Raw genomic sequence first — 16656 nt, 5'->3', positions numbered from 1 at the left:
GCAATTTAAAAACTTTTAAAAATATCTTTCTATCGAAGAAATTTATATGCTCAGTAGGTTCCCTCATCAGAAAACTTGGAGGCCTGTGGGAATTTCTCCACTTTTTTTGTGTGTATGTGTATTTTTTCTATGACATTCTTATTGTATATCCTTTCACTATAACAAACCTTAGGTGTAGTGCAAATAAATGTTGAATCTGTGGGTCCTATAGCAAATCAAGTTGTTAGTGGTCTTGAAGTCATTATTTCATAAAGTTATCAACTAAGTATATTATTCTGAAATTAGGATTAGTTTTTAATTTTTTTTTTTTTGGTACCAGGGAGTGAACACAGGGGTACTCAGCCACTGAGCTACATCCCCAGCCCAGTTTTGTATTTTATTAGAGACAGGGTCTCAGTGAGTTGCTTAGTACCTCACTGTTGCTGAGACTGGCTTTGAACTCATGATCCTCCTGTTTCAGCCTCCTGAGCCACTGGGATTACAGGTGTGCACCACCATGCCTGGTCAGGATTATTTTTGTAAAGGAAGAGAGTGTGTATACTGGTTCTAGACTACATTTATGATCTCTGCAAATAGTTTGGGTGGGTCATAGGGTATTGTTACCTTCACCTGTAGTTTATATTTAAAAGACTTATATTTTTCCTAAAATAATTATTCCTTTTCTGTTTCTCATTGCCATGTATCCCTGCCTAATCTTAGTATTATCAGATTTCTAGCTCTTGGTATCCAGTTGTGGTTTTAATTTGTAATTCCCTGATTATCTGCAAGGTTTAACATTTAAAAATCTATATGAAGGACATGAAGCACTTGCCATCTTTTGTCCATGTCCTATTGAGTTGTTTGTAGTTTTCCTATTGATTTGTAGGAATTCTTTATATATTCCAAATAAAAATAGTTGGTTAAATATTCATAGTGTTCAAAAAACTGAAAACAGGATAAATCTATTTTTTAACAATATTTTAATTATACTTTGAAATAAAATGCTGTGTTTTTCTTTCACATTTGAAAGTAAAGAAATAGGTCAAGTGGATAATCTTAAAAAGGAAAAAAGAAAGAAATATATTAAGTATTGTTTTCCCAAACGTTGTCAGACTCTTTGTACACTCCATTGCATTTATTGAACCACCATTATTGTTTGGTTCAGTAAGCATCTAATTGTATTTTGACTAAATTTTGGACTAGAAACTTATTGGTCATTTTTACAATTTCAAAATGCCTAATTTGTTTAAATATATTGAATTCTTAAACGGGTAAATAATGTCTTTTCAGAACTTTTTTAGAAAATATGCACCAAGTGAGAATGGACCAAATGGGATCAGTGCTGAAGTCATGGACACTTATGTTAAAAGCTGTGGTAAGTTTTTCAGGTTAGCTTTCCATTTATGTGTTTGGGTAATAAAGTTAGCCATCTGATGAAATTACAAGTTACCTCTTCCTGGAACCTGTCAATTTTCCCCTAGGTTTATCCTATTTTTGAATAATGACAGTAGGCAGGCTATGGGGAAAGTATTAGTTAGAAATAATTGTGCTTTCAATAAAAGCTTTGGATGAAAAGTGAACTCAGCTAAGAGTGCTTTAGATAAAAACTGAGCTCAGCCAAAAGTGCTCTGTAAAGATAGTATTTCTCACAGTATTTTGGAGTCAGTACTCTTGGTTCATTCCTAGAAGTAGTAGCATGCTATAAGGATTAATTTATATTCTTCTGTCATTTTTGCTATCTTTATAAAGCTTATGTTCTTATATATTTTATCTCTTAAGTTGTTTGTTTATAACTGAATTGTTTAAGGGAAGATAAAGAAGCTGATACTAGATTTCAACCCTGAATGGTATATGGTATATAATGGTCATAACTGTTTTTATAAATATTATATTTAGTTTTATTATATTTAGTTTTATATTTATGCCTATACATAAGCAAACAAAGCTGGAAGGAGGAAGGCTTTTTGAATATTTGACAGCTATATTTAAAATTGATTTTTTTTATGTTTTTAGAAATTGCTTTTTTTTTTTTTTTAGGAGAGAGAGAATTTTTTTTTAATATATATATATTTTTTTGGTGAACACAACATCTTTATTTTATTTTTATGTGGTGCTGAGGATCGAACCCAGCGCCCCGCGCATGCCAGGCGAGCACGTTACCTCTTGAGCCACATCCCCAGCCCTAGAAATTGCTTTTTGATATGTAGTATTTTTTTATTTTTCACAAAATTCCTATGAGCTAGTATTTCAGAATTTTTTGGTCATCAGGAACTTAAGTCAAATGAACCTTAATATTTTTAAAATTTGAAGAAGATAATTTTCTGTCATTATTAGGTGGTCTAATCTTCTTTTTACATAGGAGCTAAAATAAACATGTTTTTGTAAATACTATTATATAACAACATTGTAGTTTTGTAAAAGCTGTTATAATTTATATATTTGCAGGTTATATTATTGTTAGGGTACTAATGTGAAGTTAATAAGTGCCCTTACCACTCGAGTGTATTACATTTTCTGTCTTCTGGCACATCAAGATTGTTTCTCTATAATTAAAAACAAAAACAAAACTTATTTACTTTTAATTTAGGTAGCACAATTTTAAATTATGGTGCGATTGACAGTTTATTATAATTCTTTTTCAATGTCAGCTAACGTGTTCAATTTGAACTGAGAAATGCTAGATATGTTATAATTGAGATTCTTGAAACTTGGTTTAACTTTTTGATGGGAATACTATTTATAATTTGTTAAAATTTTACAAGATTTCTTTCTATTGTAAATGATAATTTCTTTTGTGTTTCAAGTCATAGATTTTTATTTATTTATTTAATTGCTACTGGGAATTGAACCCATGGTTGCTTAACCACTGAGCCACATCCCCAGCTTTTTTTTATATTTTATTTAGAGATTAGGGTCTCATTGAGTTGCTTAGCACCTTGCTAAATGCTGAGTCTGGCTTTGAACTTGTGATCCTCCTGCCTCGGCTTCCTGTGCTGCTGGAATTACAGTCGTGTGCTACTGTGCCCAGCAAGTCATAGACTTTTTAAATAGAGCCAAAGGAAATTACAAATTTGAAAATTTAGGGAGAAACCAGATATGAAAAAGCAAGTTGAAATTAAAGTAGCACACATTGTTTTCATATTTATTCAGTGGGATACATAACCTGATTTACATGTTTTTCATAAATTTTTTTGTCTCATTTTAGCTGGATATTGTGTGATTACATATATACTTGGAGTCGGAGACAGGCATCTGGATAACCTTTTGTTAACAAAAACAGGTAACAGAATGGCTACTAGCACACACATTTTATTATGCCAGTGATTTTTACTCTAGTATTTACTTACTAACAAAATAAGTTACGTAAGTTAAGATAAAGCATATATATTTTAAAAATTGGTACCTTGGAAGAACATTTAGGGAAACTCCCATCCCTTGTAACAGTTGCTTTAGTAATAATCCTGCAGATGGAAGCTCATCCAGTCTCTATTTCTGAATTTGCAGTGTCTCTGTGAAAAGCCCATAATGTATGTGAGCTGTTTAGTTTCTTCCTGTGTAGCTCTAATAAAAATGCTTTCTTTTAAAAAATATGCTTCACTCTAAAATAACATCCACCTCTAATAATCATTCTTAGCCCCCTTCTTTCTGATAACTTTAGTCCCATATGTTACACACCATCTCTTTGCAAACAGTATTTAAAAATTCTCTATGTAAATCCACTTATTTAACCCAAATTGAAATATCCAACTGCTTTCTTGAAATCCTAATTATATATAGGCAGTTATAAACGTTGTCCTCTTCTGTATTATAACTTCCTAAAATCTCCTCTTACCTCATTTTCCAATCTCAATAAATAAATAGCAATATCATCCATCCATGTTTAAGCCTTAAAATCAATCTTAATACCCCTCTTGACTTAATCTTACTTAACAAACCTACTAGGAAATCTTACTTATACTTCCCTTCTAGAATAGATCGTGAAGTTGCCCACTGTCTGCATTTCTACTCTTCTATCCTACTTGAAGCCACCAACATATTTTTCTCAATTTGAATAACATCTGAATTCTTTACTATAATTCTGTGGCTTGCCTGTTTTTATAATCTGAATGTCAGATCAGACTCACAGCAGGTACCTTTGTTTCTCCTCTTTTTTGGAAAGTTCTTTTCTTTGATCTTTGCAGGACTGACATTGATTATCAGCCTTGTTCTAATGGTATTTCCTTAGAAAGCCCCTTGCTTCTTCTCTAATAACATATATGCTTTATCCTCTATTATTCTCTCTGTATGACTTGTTTTTTTTATATCACCTATCACTAACTTAAGGTATTTTTTAATTTAATCCAAAGAATATTTATTGAGCAACTATTAGATGCTGAAGATAGCAATATAAATAGGACAGAAATTCTTGTATTTACAGAGCTCACTGACTGATAGATATCCCTTTCTGGGTGCAAGTTCTGTTACAACAGAGACCTTGTCTACTCATGATTCTACCATGCCTCTAGAACCTTGAACACCATGTATTTAAAGTGTTTAGCAAAGCAGTATTGAATGAATGAATGAATATCTCATCTCTTCTAAGTAGCTTTTCTTCTTTGGGTCAGATAATCCAAGTTTCAGCCGTCAGTAGTAAATAGACTTCCAAATTGCTTTTTAAATTGATCTCTCATATGAAGTTTTTATTTTATTTTTTTAGTATTCCTTTGTGTTATGGTAGCCAGAATTTAATGTCACTCATCAAATGTAGCCTAGTTACATGATAACCCTATTAATTCACATAATCTAGCATTTCATGTATTCATTTAAAATTATTACATGTGAAGAGTCATCTCCACATGTTATGTGGAGTTTGCATTTGTGATGTCATATCTGTCCAGACCAGGCAGTCCCTTCAATAACCAAGACCAAAGGAGCATAACCAGGTGGTTATGGAGATTCTCAACTAATTTACCAAAGGATATTTTTAAACACATTACAGTATGTTTGGAGAGAATTGTAATTTGGAAGGTATTTTTGTACAGTTTTTTTGTCTTGTTTTTCATTAGTTCTTTTTTGGTTGAATCTTTTAGCCACCAAGAATCAAGCTACCAAAATGGTTCTCTTTATTTCTAGAATGTAATTATTTTATATCCACAATGGAATTTTCTCTTGAGTAGAATATCATTACCTCTATAATATTTAGGGATCCTGCTTATTTCTTTTGAAAATTGTTAATCAATTTTTCAAGTAATAGACTGTTTTTTGGTTGGATTTTGGGAAGTGCTTTCTCTCCTGTGTTTGGTCAGAGTAACTTTAAGAGCAAGATTTGGAAAGAGGAGTCTACTTAGTGTACCTTTTCTGTTATTTCATTTTTGAAAATTTAGTTATAAAATTTCAGAAACAGAAGTTTTAAGCTTATTACATGAGGTTTCCACTAGAGGGTGCTCCAAATTTGCCTTTAAAAATCAAAAACTTCCTTTAAAATGTAGCTAGATAAGAGGCACATTCTTTTTATTTCTTTTAGTTCAGTTTACTTAGCTGCTTTGTAATTATTTTACCCAATTATATTATGTGGTAGCATCTTAAGTCTTCCTTACTAAGGAAAAAGTTTTCAAATTCTCAGTTTAGTTTGAACAAAATTAAGACAGAAAAATAAAAGAGTAATGTATCCCTCAACTTCTAAAAATTTATTTTTAAAATTTCTGTTGTTGTCTTTTACTGATTATAAGTCAAAGCAATTTCAAGTTATATTAGTTATATATATGATATAAACACACATAAATAATAAAATGTATAGCTTGGACAAAGTGAAATTTGAATGTGGTTTATTGCACAAAATATACTTCAGTGCACTTAAAAATAACTCATATTACTATAAAGTATCTTTCATTGTTTCTTTGGGGTACATTATGCATTTAACACAGATTTTAAAGCATAATGAAAATTTAGAAGTTTGGATTCTCTTACGTGATTGTCCAGTCTCTCAATCACTGATGGAGCATTTTTTAATTTATCAAGCAATATTTCTCTCGTTCTTCAAAATAAAATATTTTTGTCTACAGTTGTCGTTTGCCAGCATGGAAAGGTTTGGAGTGTGACTCTGCTTTGGATGAAACTGGTTGTGAATAACTAGAGTTCCTTTGTATCATCCTCATCCTGTACCCTGCCATGAGAGACAGATCAGAGAAGGGAGATATCCTTATTTCATTTCACTGATATCTTTTTGAGAACTTGACCTTTTCAAGCTGTTCTGTCCTGTGAATATAGATGAGCCAGAAAAGGATCCAACTAAGAGCTCTAGGCATGTGCAAAAGAAAATGATTCACTGCGTGTGGAAAATATAAAAATATACAAAGGTAATACACTAAAATGCAAACTATGAGTCTAAATTTAGATTTCCCAGAAATTTCTATTGCCCTTGCTTTATTTAGTTTTGGATGCTTTTAGTTTGGAGAACATTTCTTTAGCTTGTGCAGTAGAGGGCGCTGTGTGCCCACTGTGAAAGTAAAAGCAAGGAAATTCCTTTGTCCATGTACTGCTATGTGGTCAATCATAACATGGTTTTCTTGAAACAGATTTGGAGTGCATAATAGTTCATGTATTAGTGCATCACTATAACATTCTCTGGGAAATAAGTTGCAAATTTAAACTATAGAGAGGGATTGAAAAATGGATTTCCACCCCCAGAATTGTTCTTAGAAAAAGCTTAAAAGAAGTCTCTTCAGGGTAATTGAATTTAGTAGGACCCTAATGAAATACCGTTCGAGTTTATCCCAACCTTGTTGAGAAAGATTTTTGTATTTATTTTTGAGAACTTGAGGGGGGAAAAGTTCAGTATAATATTAAAAATATTCATTGGTCATGTTAAATATACTTTATAATAGAGTTAATATGCAAATAAATGAAAGAGTCACAATTGAAAAAGGGAAATGGGATCTTTACTAAATAGAAATTAGTTGAGATTCTAAGGATGGCCCCTCTGCTCTTGAGTTTTCCATCTGGAAGAGGTGGAATGTATTTTTATCTCTCTTGGAACTTTACAGTAATATGCTTTTGAGCCTTTCTCAGAAAGCTCAAAATAAAGAACAATCATTTCAATCTCCTATCATGATTTTCTTTGTCTTTTCTTAATTTTATGAGAAATTGATTAACTTTTTTTTTTTTTAATTCTGAGAAAAAGTTTCAAGAAACAATGTGTTAAAGCTCTAAAGTCAAATTTTGGGAGATTTGGGGTAAAGTACTTCATATCTCCCTCTTGATTTAAATGTAGGAATACTACTAAAATCTTGTCCTTGGTGATAGTATGAGGGTTGAATGAGGTTATATAATAGAGTTCTACTTGGTACTGAGCACAGAGCACACACCTTAAGGGCTAGCTGTTAGGTATTGTTTGTTTATTTTACCACCATGAGATAAGGGTGTCTGTCATTCTTTCTTTAGCTTATGTAGTTATTTGAACTCATAAATTGAGAAAAAAGAAAATCATTAATATGTTTTAAAAATTTCTTTTTCCTACCCTTTAAAATCCAAACTTAACTTTAAGGTACTTCCTTTTCTTATTCTCTTTTGAGTAATACTTTAACAATTTAGGAGTGTTTATAAGAGAAACAGTTAATGTGATTATTGATTTAATGTTATTCTTTCTGTATTTTAAGGTAAACCTTTGTATTTTAAAACTGATATTTACTATGCTTGTTTTATTTTTTCCTCAGGGGTATAATATAGTTTATAATATTTAAAACATTCTTACATGGAAAGATCTTCATTGCTCTTCAGATGGCGATGCCTCTTTGGCTATTTGCATTTTCAATTATTGAATTTGGTATATTAAATATACCATAAAGTATAAGACCACACACTTAATGTGCTTTCTTACTTTCTGGGATGTAAAGGAAAGGAATTCAGAAAGTCTGAAGTATTTAGTAGGCAAATACTTTTAAAATGAATATAGAAACTAGGTTTTTCATGTCATTTTTATCCTTTGGGGTTTCTATGTAAACATTTCTTTCTTAAAGTTACTATTAATTACTTATTTCACTGGTTTATTCATAGTCAACATATGCATAAGAGAATCAGTCACAGATAACATTTTATCCACATTTTGTCTTTATTGATCATCCCTTCAGATGTTTAACAATTAGGACTTGTATTCATATTTTATCATTTTCTTTTAGACATTAAAATGTCTTCTTTGAAAGTTGCTTGGATATTCAGTATCAAAAAAAATCAGTCTTAGCCCTATCACGAAAAAGATGAAAATGGTTAGTATAAGAGTACCTTTTTTCCCCCCAAAGTTTGTTTTAGAAGGACTGTTTTTGTTTGTTTCTCTTAAAAAGGAATAAAAAATAATAAGGTGCAATACCATGCATTATTAAGGAGGTAGAAGTTTCTTCATGAACAAATATCCAAGGCTAAGTCATGAAAAAATGTTGGGCTTGTATGGAATGCAGAGAAAGAAAAGCACGCACTGCAGCAAAACTGAAATAAGCATTGTTGTTGGACTATTTTTTAGGCTTATTTAGTAATTTTGGGAAATCAGTTTACTTCCTTTTGAATCATCTTTTATGTGGCAAACTTTAATCCAGGCATTGGAGTGAAACTATATTTGTAATATTAAAATTTTAAATATACATTTTTATATCAGATGATGCATTCTTTAATGCTAGGTTAATACTGTGTTGCTTTGCAATGGATAACTTTTAGTGAGGCAAAATTTTAATGGCTGTACAGCACTAAATGTTGTGCCGTAGAGTATAGTAGTAACCATAAACTAGATTAATAAAAAGTTAATGCTTTCGTAATGCCATTTTAAACAAAACGTGTCAAATGTTAAGGTAATGAGGTTGTACAACATACCATGTCTATTAGTCTTGACTATGAGTTTTAAATTATTTAGATTATTAATCCTATTAGGATTTCTCTACAATAATCTAATTGAAATTGTGAATTGTATTAATCAGTATAAATTAGACCAGAAGTCCCCAAACTTCAGTTTGTATCACAGTCTCCTAAGGAGCTTGGTAAGATTCAGATTGCTGGGTTGCAGCCTTAGAGTTTTTGAAACTACTTATGTGGTGGGGCTTAAGAATTTGTTTTTGTAGCAAAGAAAACTATCCATAGTTATCTGAAAAAGCTATTAAAATTATGTTTCCTTTTAAAAATACTTATCTGTTTGAGACTATATTCACTTTTTTTAAGTGCAGTCAAAACAACATATAGAATTTTAAAAAAAGCAAATATGAGAATTCAGCTCATAATATCTCCTATTAAGGTAGAATATAAGACAGTGCCCACTTTTCATTTTTAAAGTTATTTTTTACAAAAAGCAAATTGTTAAAATGTAATAAACATTTTTACATGTTTTTAAGGATTCAGTTTTAATGTTAAACATAATAAATATTGATAGGTATAACCCACATAAAAACAAAAAACTTTGTAAGGGTCCTCGATTTTAAGTGGATAAAAGGGGTCTGAGACAAATATCTTAGAATTGCTCATCAGAGGCTGCTTTTTTTTTTTTTTTAATTTTCAGTGGGTGCCAGCTACTTTAGACATTCAAATGGTTGTCCAAAAGATAGGAATAACGCAGGGAATACATTTTTATTGCCTTGAAGACTGTAGGAAAAATGAAAATATATAACATTTTAAATTGTATATTTTTGAATAGAACTAGACTATATAGTCAGGTACACTGTCCAAGTAGGTATTGTTTCTCCTGGTTCATTAGCTTAAGTTTGTATTTATAAGAATGCCTTCTTAACAGTTGAATGTGAAATAACAATATTGGAAATGTAAAATAAAGTTCTGCCATTAAATATTTTTTTGGGGGGGGGTATTGAATCCAGGGCCCTTTAACCACTGAGCCACATCCCTAGTCCCAACCCCCCCTTTTTAATTTTTTAGAATTTTATTTAGAGATAGGATCTCACTGAGTGGCTTAGCGTCTCACTAATATGCTGAGGCTACCTTATGAACTTGTGATCTTCCTGCTTTAGCTTCCCAAATCTCTGGGATTACAGGTATGTGCCAGGCACCCAGCCTTAAAATATTTTTAATTTCAGTAGTGTCTATTCTCTTTAATTCCAGAACTTCAAATGTCTTGAATCAATCTTAGAAATAAGTTCCTGTCACTTATATAAATAACATGAAAGTTTGATTAGCACCCTCATTCCATATGTAAAGTTGGTGACAATAGGAGATAATTATAGTCAGTGATTGCTTTGTTTTATATATATAATTTACTTCTTCATGGTTTAAGGTGATAGATTACAATAAGATCTCACTTCTTAAATTGCTTAATTAAATGTTTTTTATATCATAGAGCACATTTTTAAAACCCTTACAAGTTTTGTTTACAGATATTAACTTTTAAAAGCACATTTTCTTTGGTATGTATGAGGATGCATTTTCTTAAAACATTAATAGCTTCTTTTCAAAATACATGGGTCTTTGAACTTGCAAAGCATAACAGTGACTTTATTGATAGATACTGAATCTTTTATGCCTTATGATTGAGCCATAATCCTGTTATTTGAGAGTTTTCTTATAAGAAGGATAGAAAAATACCCTTCATTTATAAGCAATGATGCATAGGCAACATTGAAATTCCAGTAGTGGCTTGTAGTGAAATAAAGAACATTGGACTAGATTTCCTGTTAAAAGCATGACACCCATTAAGGAATCCATGTGTTACATACAGCAGTTTTGTACCAAAGACTGATCAGATTGGTCATCTGCTCAAGTACTGAGAATCATTAGGAATTACATGGGTAACAAAAATGTTATTTAAATAATTATATAAAGCAAAGAGAGTTTATCTATATTTAGAATGCTATTAACTTCTCCAGTCTTTTTACCTCTTGAAGGGTAAAATGGTCTGTGACCAAAAGGTAAAAATAGTTAGAACTCCAGAATGAGAATGAAGCGCTAAGAGAAGTGTTTGCCATAGTTGGACAGAGACTGTCTGGTTAGTTAAAGGCTGTGAAATCCTTCACAGAAGTAGACCATAGACTTCACCACCACATAGTAAATTAAATTGATAGCATACCCCTTGGACCTTAAGAAACTAGGAAATGATGCTTTTTCAGTGAGTTATCAAATTCCTGTCCTGAAACTGTTCTTCATATTTTTTGAATCATGGTCTTAATTTCCCTTAAGAATTTGGTGAAGTATATGGCTCTCCCCAAATTTTGATTTCATTGTATTTAGAGACTACTAAAGCCCATTTGGGGATTTTGAAAGGGAGTCTCCTCTTTTTCTCTCTTCTTTAATTTTCTTTTTTTATGATAGGCATTTAACCCATGCTAAGCATTCACTCTATCAGCTTAGTTAAACCTCCAGCCCCTGAAAGGAGTTTTTTAGTAGTGAGTGATACATAGGTCTCTTAAATGGATATGAAACTCCCAACAGTGACATTTGATAATTTTATCAGGTTCTACATAAAACCTGATGTTACTTTTTTGTGTATCTACTTTCACATAACTGTAAAATAAAATCAGATTTATAAATTAAATCAATAGTAAAAACTGATAAAATTTAATTTCAGCAACATTAATGTGACAGATGATACGCTTTTGAAACTAAATTGCCATTCACAGTGTGAATATTATGCAGATAGTATAGAGTGAGTTTGAGCTGCAGTGTCACACCCCAAATAAAAATTCTTAAACTATTTTTCTGTGCTTGTACTTTAAAACCCGTATTTGTTCAGAATGCTGTCATCTAATTTTAAGGTGCAGTCTCTTACTTAGAATCTTTCAACTTTATGATGATATGAAAATTATACATAGTCACTAAAAACTGCATTGTGAATTTTTACTTTTGATCTTTTCCTGAATGGCAGTGTGTGGTATAATACTCTCATTATGCTGGGCAGTGGCAGGGAGCCAAATAAACAGTCAGTGTTCTACAATGTACTGAGTTGCTAAGTTGTGATATTTTGTAGATTAAGTTTAATAAATGCATTTTTAACTGATAGTATTTTCAGCTTACAGTAGGTTTGTGGGGATATAACCCCCATCCTACGTCTAGGAGTATCTGTATAACTAATTCTGTTTCTACTTTGTTAGTATTAGCTGGCAGCAATAGCATTGCCATTTGATACCAACCCCCAAACACTGAAATCATAGGGGGATACTAAGTACTGAGTAATAAGGTGGCATTCAGATGATCCATACTTGATATCTGTTAATTTTATTATAGATCATGATGAAAATAAAGAAAAATTTAAAATAATTTTCCTTACAAACTATATCATTTCTAAGCCAAGTACGGTAGTGTAGACCTGTAATTCCAGCAGCTTGGGAGGCTGAGGCAAGAGGAGCACAATTTCAAAGCCAGCCTCAGCAGCTTAGCGAGGCCTTAAGCAACTTAGCAAGACCCTGTCACAAAATAAAATATAAAAATGGTCTGGGGATGTGACTCAGTGGTTGAGGACCCCTGGGTTCAATCCCTGGTTACCACCCCCCTCCAAATACAAAGAGCTATATCATTTCTAGAAGAAAATTTCTGGTATCAGCAATATTAAAAGCTGCCTAAGCTAAAAGTGTGGAATTAAGAGGTCATTAAGATTTATTTAATGCAAAATAAATATAACGAGTGCTTCTGTATTTTAGGAATTATGTTAGGTTTCAGGACTGTAACAAGTAAACCTTAATTCTTGACTATAAAACTTTTACTAGCTCATTAAAAGGTTAGTTGGGGAGAAAGGGGTTTAGTTAAACATAGGTGAAATAGCAGCCTGATTAATAACTGCTTACCAAATGTCTACAGACATGTAAGCTAGAGGACTGTTTAGCTAAGCATTTGCTACCCTTTTTGTGTTTTTGTTTACAAAGCCTTGTTTCTGTATTCCATAAGTTTCTTGCTATCTATTTCTATTTGTAATTCCCTCTATCTTACCTCCCCATGTGCCATTTACTATACTAGTAATATTCATTTTTTAAAAAACTAGTTATTGGAAGATTTTGACCAGTGGTCAAATTGGGTCAATTTAACCTGGAATCAATTAGAAATAAATACATTTAAAGAAGAAAAGAAAAAAAAAAATGGATGATTTGAATAAATGAAAAATTAGTTATTTGTGCAATTGGTGTGCTAGTACTTATTCTACAGCAGGTAATAGACCTTGGGGTAGTTGTTATGATGAACATTCATACATAGATCATTTCTCCTTCTATTTGGAGCCTATGTCCCAAACTTGGCACAACTTTTATAAAATTCCAGAGAAGTTGCAACATAGTTTCTTTTCTTTTATTTGAGAATAGTGCTACTATCTTATATAGAATTTTACTTAAAGTTAATGTCATAATTACCTAATAGATTTTTTTAACTACTCAACTTTCAAAGTTATATAAAATGTACAGCTTAATTTATTATTTATGTTTTTCTTGTGAAAAAAAAATGCCTAATGGAGTTGCCGTGAATGTGAAGTTTTTATCCCTTTAATATTTGATTTTACTAGTTTCTGGCAGTTGTGATCATCAGATACAATGAACATATAAATATCAATTTAGAGTATTCAAATGCTTTAAAAGTGGTTGTTTTAATATTTATTTTTGGAAAAACTACTGACTTTTAATTTTTAGGTAGTATTTGAGGTTTGTAATATAAATATTTGTAAGCCACTTTTATTAAAGACCTAGTCATGAGGTAGTAAATGGCTTGATTTAATTTTGAAAAAGTTCTGTTGGAATAAATAATAATAATAGAAACTAACATTAGATGTTTATTGTGCTCCCTGTACTGTGCTATTAGTTGTTTTTCCTTTCATTTCTACTTTATGAGATAGTTAGCAATATGATTCTGTTTCGCAGTTTAGAAAGTAAGATTTAGAAAGGTTAGGCAACTTTGTCAAGCCACTTAATCAGTTGAGATATAAAAATGTCTTTTGTACAGTAGGGCACCTGCAGTTCTGATTTCAAGTACCTGCTAGTGCATCCCTATTGACCTGGGACTTCATTGCCTTATAACCAGAGGCAGTTCTATGCCTATCATTTTCTTATGTGTTTCACAGTCACCTAATGACAGTAATGATAACTCAGGCAAATTCGTAGGGAGAAAGGTATCACTATCATCTTAGTGATAGAATCAATTTGTAAAAATATTTTGCAAGATGGAAAATTGTTCAGAAATTTAGTAAATGCAATTGAACAAGGAAAGTTATTGGCTGGTACCCTTGAGGGGAGAAATATTCAAGTTCCTTAAATAAAAATGGAGAGTTAAGTTCCCACATGAAACAGGTTGTAATATATTACAAGACAGAAAGAAGTAGGTTGTGCTAGAGAAATTTTTTGGTTAGCTTTTAAAGTGAATTAATTTAATGAATGCCTATCATGTGCCAGAAACTTCTGAGGCTGGGCACTCAGCAATGCACTAAACACACCTAAGTCCTAAATCTCTGCCTTGGAAAAGCTTAAATATATGATCCATGAGGTTACTTTTTGTGTTAAAATGTGTCCATACTTTATATCTACTTGTAAATTACAAGATGTTTTATGAATTCTGTGGTGAATCATCCTCTAAAGTGAATTACCATGTTCTTGCATGCCTGCCGTATGAATTTAATGACTACTGTAGGTTTTTTCTTAACGGGAACTACAGCTGTGTTTAGTGCTTGGCATACATGAATGCTGTGTTTGGTTTCCTAGTCTGAAGCTAATTAGTGACACAGATTAGTTGAAAATGGTTCTGAAAAAAAAATTAGTTGAAAAGGAAGCTAACAATGTAATTTGAAATTTGTTTTTTTTTTTTAAGTTTTTTTATTTGTATACTTTTTTCTTTTTTTTCTTAATTTGTTTTAATTAGTTATACATGACAGTAGAATGCACTTATATACTTTGATATATCATATATAGATGGGATACAATTTCTCATTTTTCTGAGTATACATATTGTAGAATCACATTGGTCATACAGTCACATATAATTTGAAATTGGGGGATTTTTTTTTTTCTTTTTTTGAGTAGTCATAAAGAAAAAATTCATCTCAAGAATACTCAAATAAAAGAAATGGTCTTCCACACATTAAGAGCAGTTCATTTTAACTTATTGTCATAGGAAATTTGCTCCCTAGATTCTTATCTTTGCTGATACTTTAAAATGTCCAGACTTCGACATAATAAATACCAGAATAAAAGACATTCTGGAAAAGTAGGATTTAAATTTTGAATTAAATTACTGTGGAATGATTTTGAGTTTAATTTTATCAGAACAAATGTGAATTAAAATGGACTAAAATTTACTCTGAAGGATGCTCTCAAATCTGGAGGTACTTTTTTTGTTGTTCTTTTAATTAAGAGACTCTGTTTATACCAATTGTATGGCATATCTTCCGGGTTTTAAAAGTAATTCTGGAAACAAATAAAGTTTTTTATTTACATCCAGGTAAACTATTCCACATAGACTTTGGTTATATTTTGGGTCGAGATCCAAAGCCTCTTCCTCCTCCAATGAAACTGAATAAAGAAATGGTAGAAGGAATGGGGGGCACACAGAGTGAGCAGTATCAAGAGTTCCGGAAACAGTGTTACACAGCTTTTCTCCACCTTAGAAGGTAAGTGGATTTGCTTGATACAGAGAATTTTAGTATTATTATAGATCACATGAACAAGTTATTCAAATGCATCATTAGCATCACTTTCTTTTTCAAATGACTGGAAACAGTATTTTTTAAAGTATTTGTTTAGTTGTGGATGGACATGATAACTTTATTTTGTTTGTTTACTTATTTATTTATTTTTATGTGGTGCTGAGGATCAAACCCAGTGCCTCACATGAGCTAGGCAAGTGCTTTACCAGTGAGCTGCATGTGTGTTACCACTGTGCTATAATCCCAGCCCCCAGTATTTCTTAATTTATATTTTGACATCTATTTTGATAAAATCTGATATCAAAGGGGAAAGATATACAATTTCTTGCTTTCCCACTAATTATCACATTACCAAATTTGGCCAACTAGGAAGTTGGCATTATGCAAGTGTAGGAAAACAGGGAGCTTTCAAGGTCAGGGGCATGACCTCATCTTACTGAACATGCATTGCCAATTTTGACAGTACTAGGATAGAAAGAACGTTAGAGACTTCATACCTTTCAGATCTCCTTGAAGGCAATCCTGGATTGTTTCAGTCATCATGCTTGAGTCTGAAGAATGAAGACTTTAACTTATTTAGAGTGATATTAGTTCAGTCAATTTGGATCTTTACCACCTTTATCAATTTGAATTCTGAATGCTCTTCAGGAACATTTAGAATTTTGTTTATTGATTGAAGCGTGAATGTTATATATGATTTCCTTTTTCTTTAATGCCTCATCACTCATTCTGCTATAAAAATGTTGATTTTTTTTCTCTAGCCCTTCTTTTTTCTTCAGTGTCACGCTCTGCTTTCTTGATTCTGATTTGCATAAGACTGAATAATGAATCATCAGGGAAAAAATGTCATATTTATTAAATTCAGGACATGGTTCTTATGATTAGTTAAAAATGACAGGATTGTTTGACTCCTGAGGTATTTTAACCTAACTGTGGAAAAATGAATTTTTTTAGTCCAACAGAAAATTCCAGTGTGGGAGACATGACCACATACTCTCCAGGTGAAAATTTAATCATTAGGAAGAGAGTTGCTTGTGCAAGTGGCTTCTGTTACAGTTTTGTTTTTGTTTGTTTTTCTTTGTAATCTCAGTTACTCGTGTTGGACTTGA

The 16656-nt window shown here is 31.7% G+C and overlaps 1 protein-coding gene across 1 annotated transcript in view; it reads left to right on the top strand.

Annotated features, from left to right (window-relative positions):
• Positions 1–16656, top strand: part of Pik3c3 (phosphatidylinositol 3-kinase catalytic subunit type 3) — a 121257-nt gene that overhangs the window by 76318 nt on the left and 28283 nt on the right. The window contains exons 20-22 of the mRNA XM_027935728.3: positions 1270–1354; positions 3185–3259; positions 15343–15511. Coding sequence (XP_027791529.1) covers positions 1270–1354; positions 3185–3259; positions 15343–15511 — 329 coding nt within the window. The remainder of the gene's footprint in view (positions 1–1269; positions 1355–3184; positions 3260–15342; positions 15512–16656) is intronic.

Source organism: Marmota flaviventris, chromosome 16 (assembly GCF_047511675.1).
Source record: "Marmota flaviventris isolate mMarFla1 chromosome 16, mMarFla1.hap1, whole genome shotgun sequence".
Taxonomy (NCBI): Eukaryota; Metazoa; Chordata; class Mammalia; order Rodentia; family Sciuridae; genus Marmota; species Marmota flaviventris.
The sequence above is the reverse complement of the archived record's forward strand: the minus strand, read 5'-3'. Positions and strand labels throughout refer to the sequence as shown.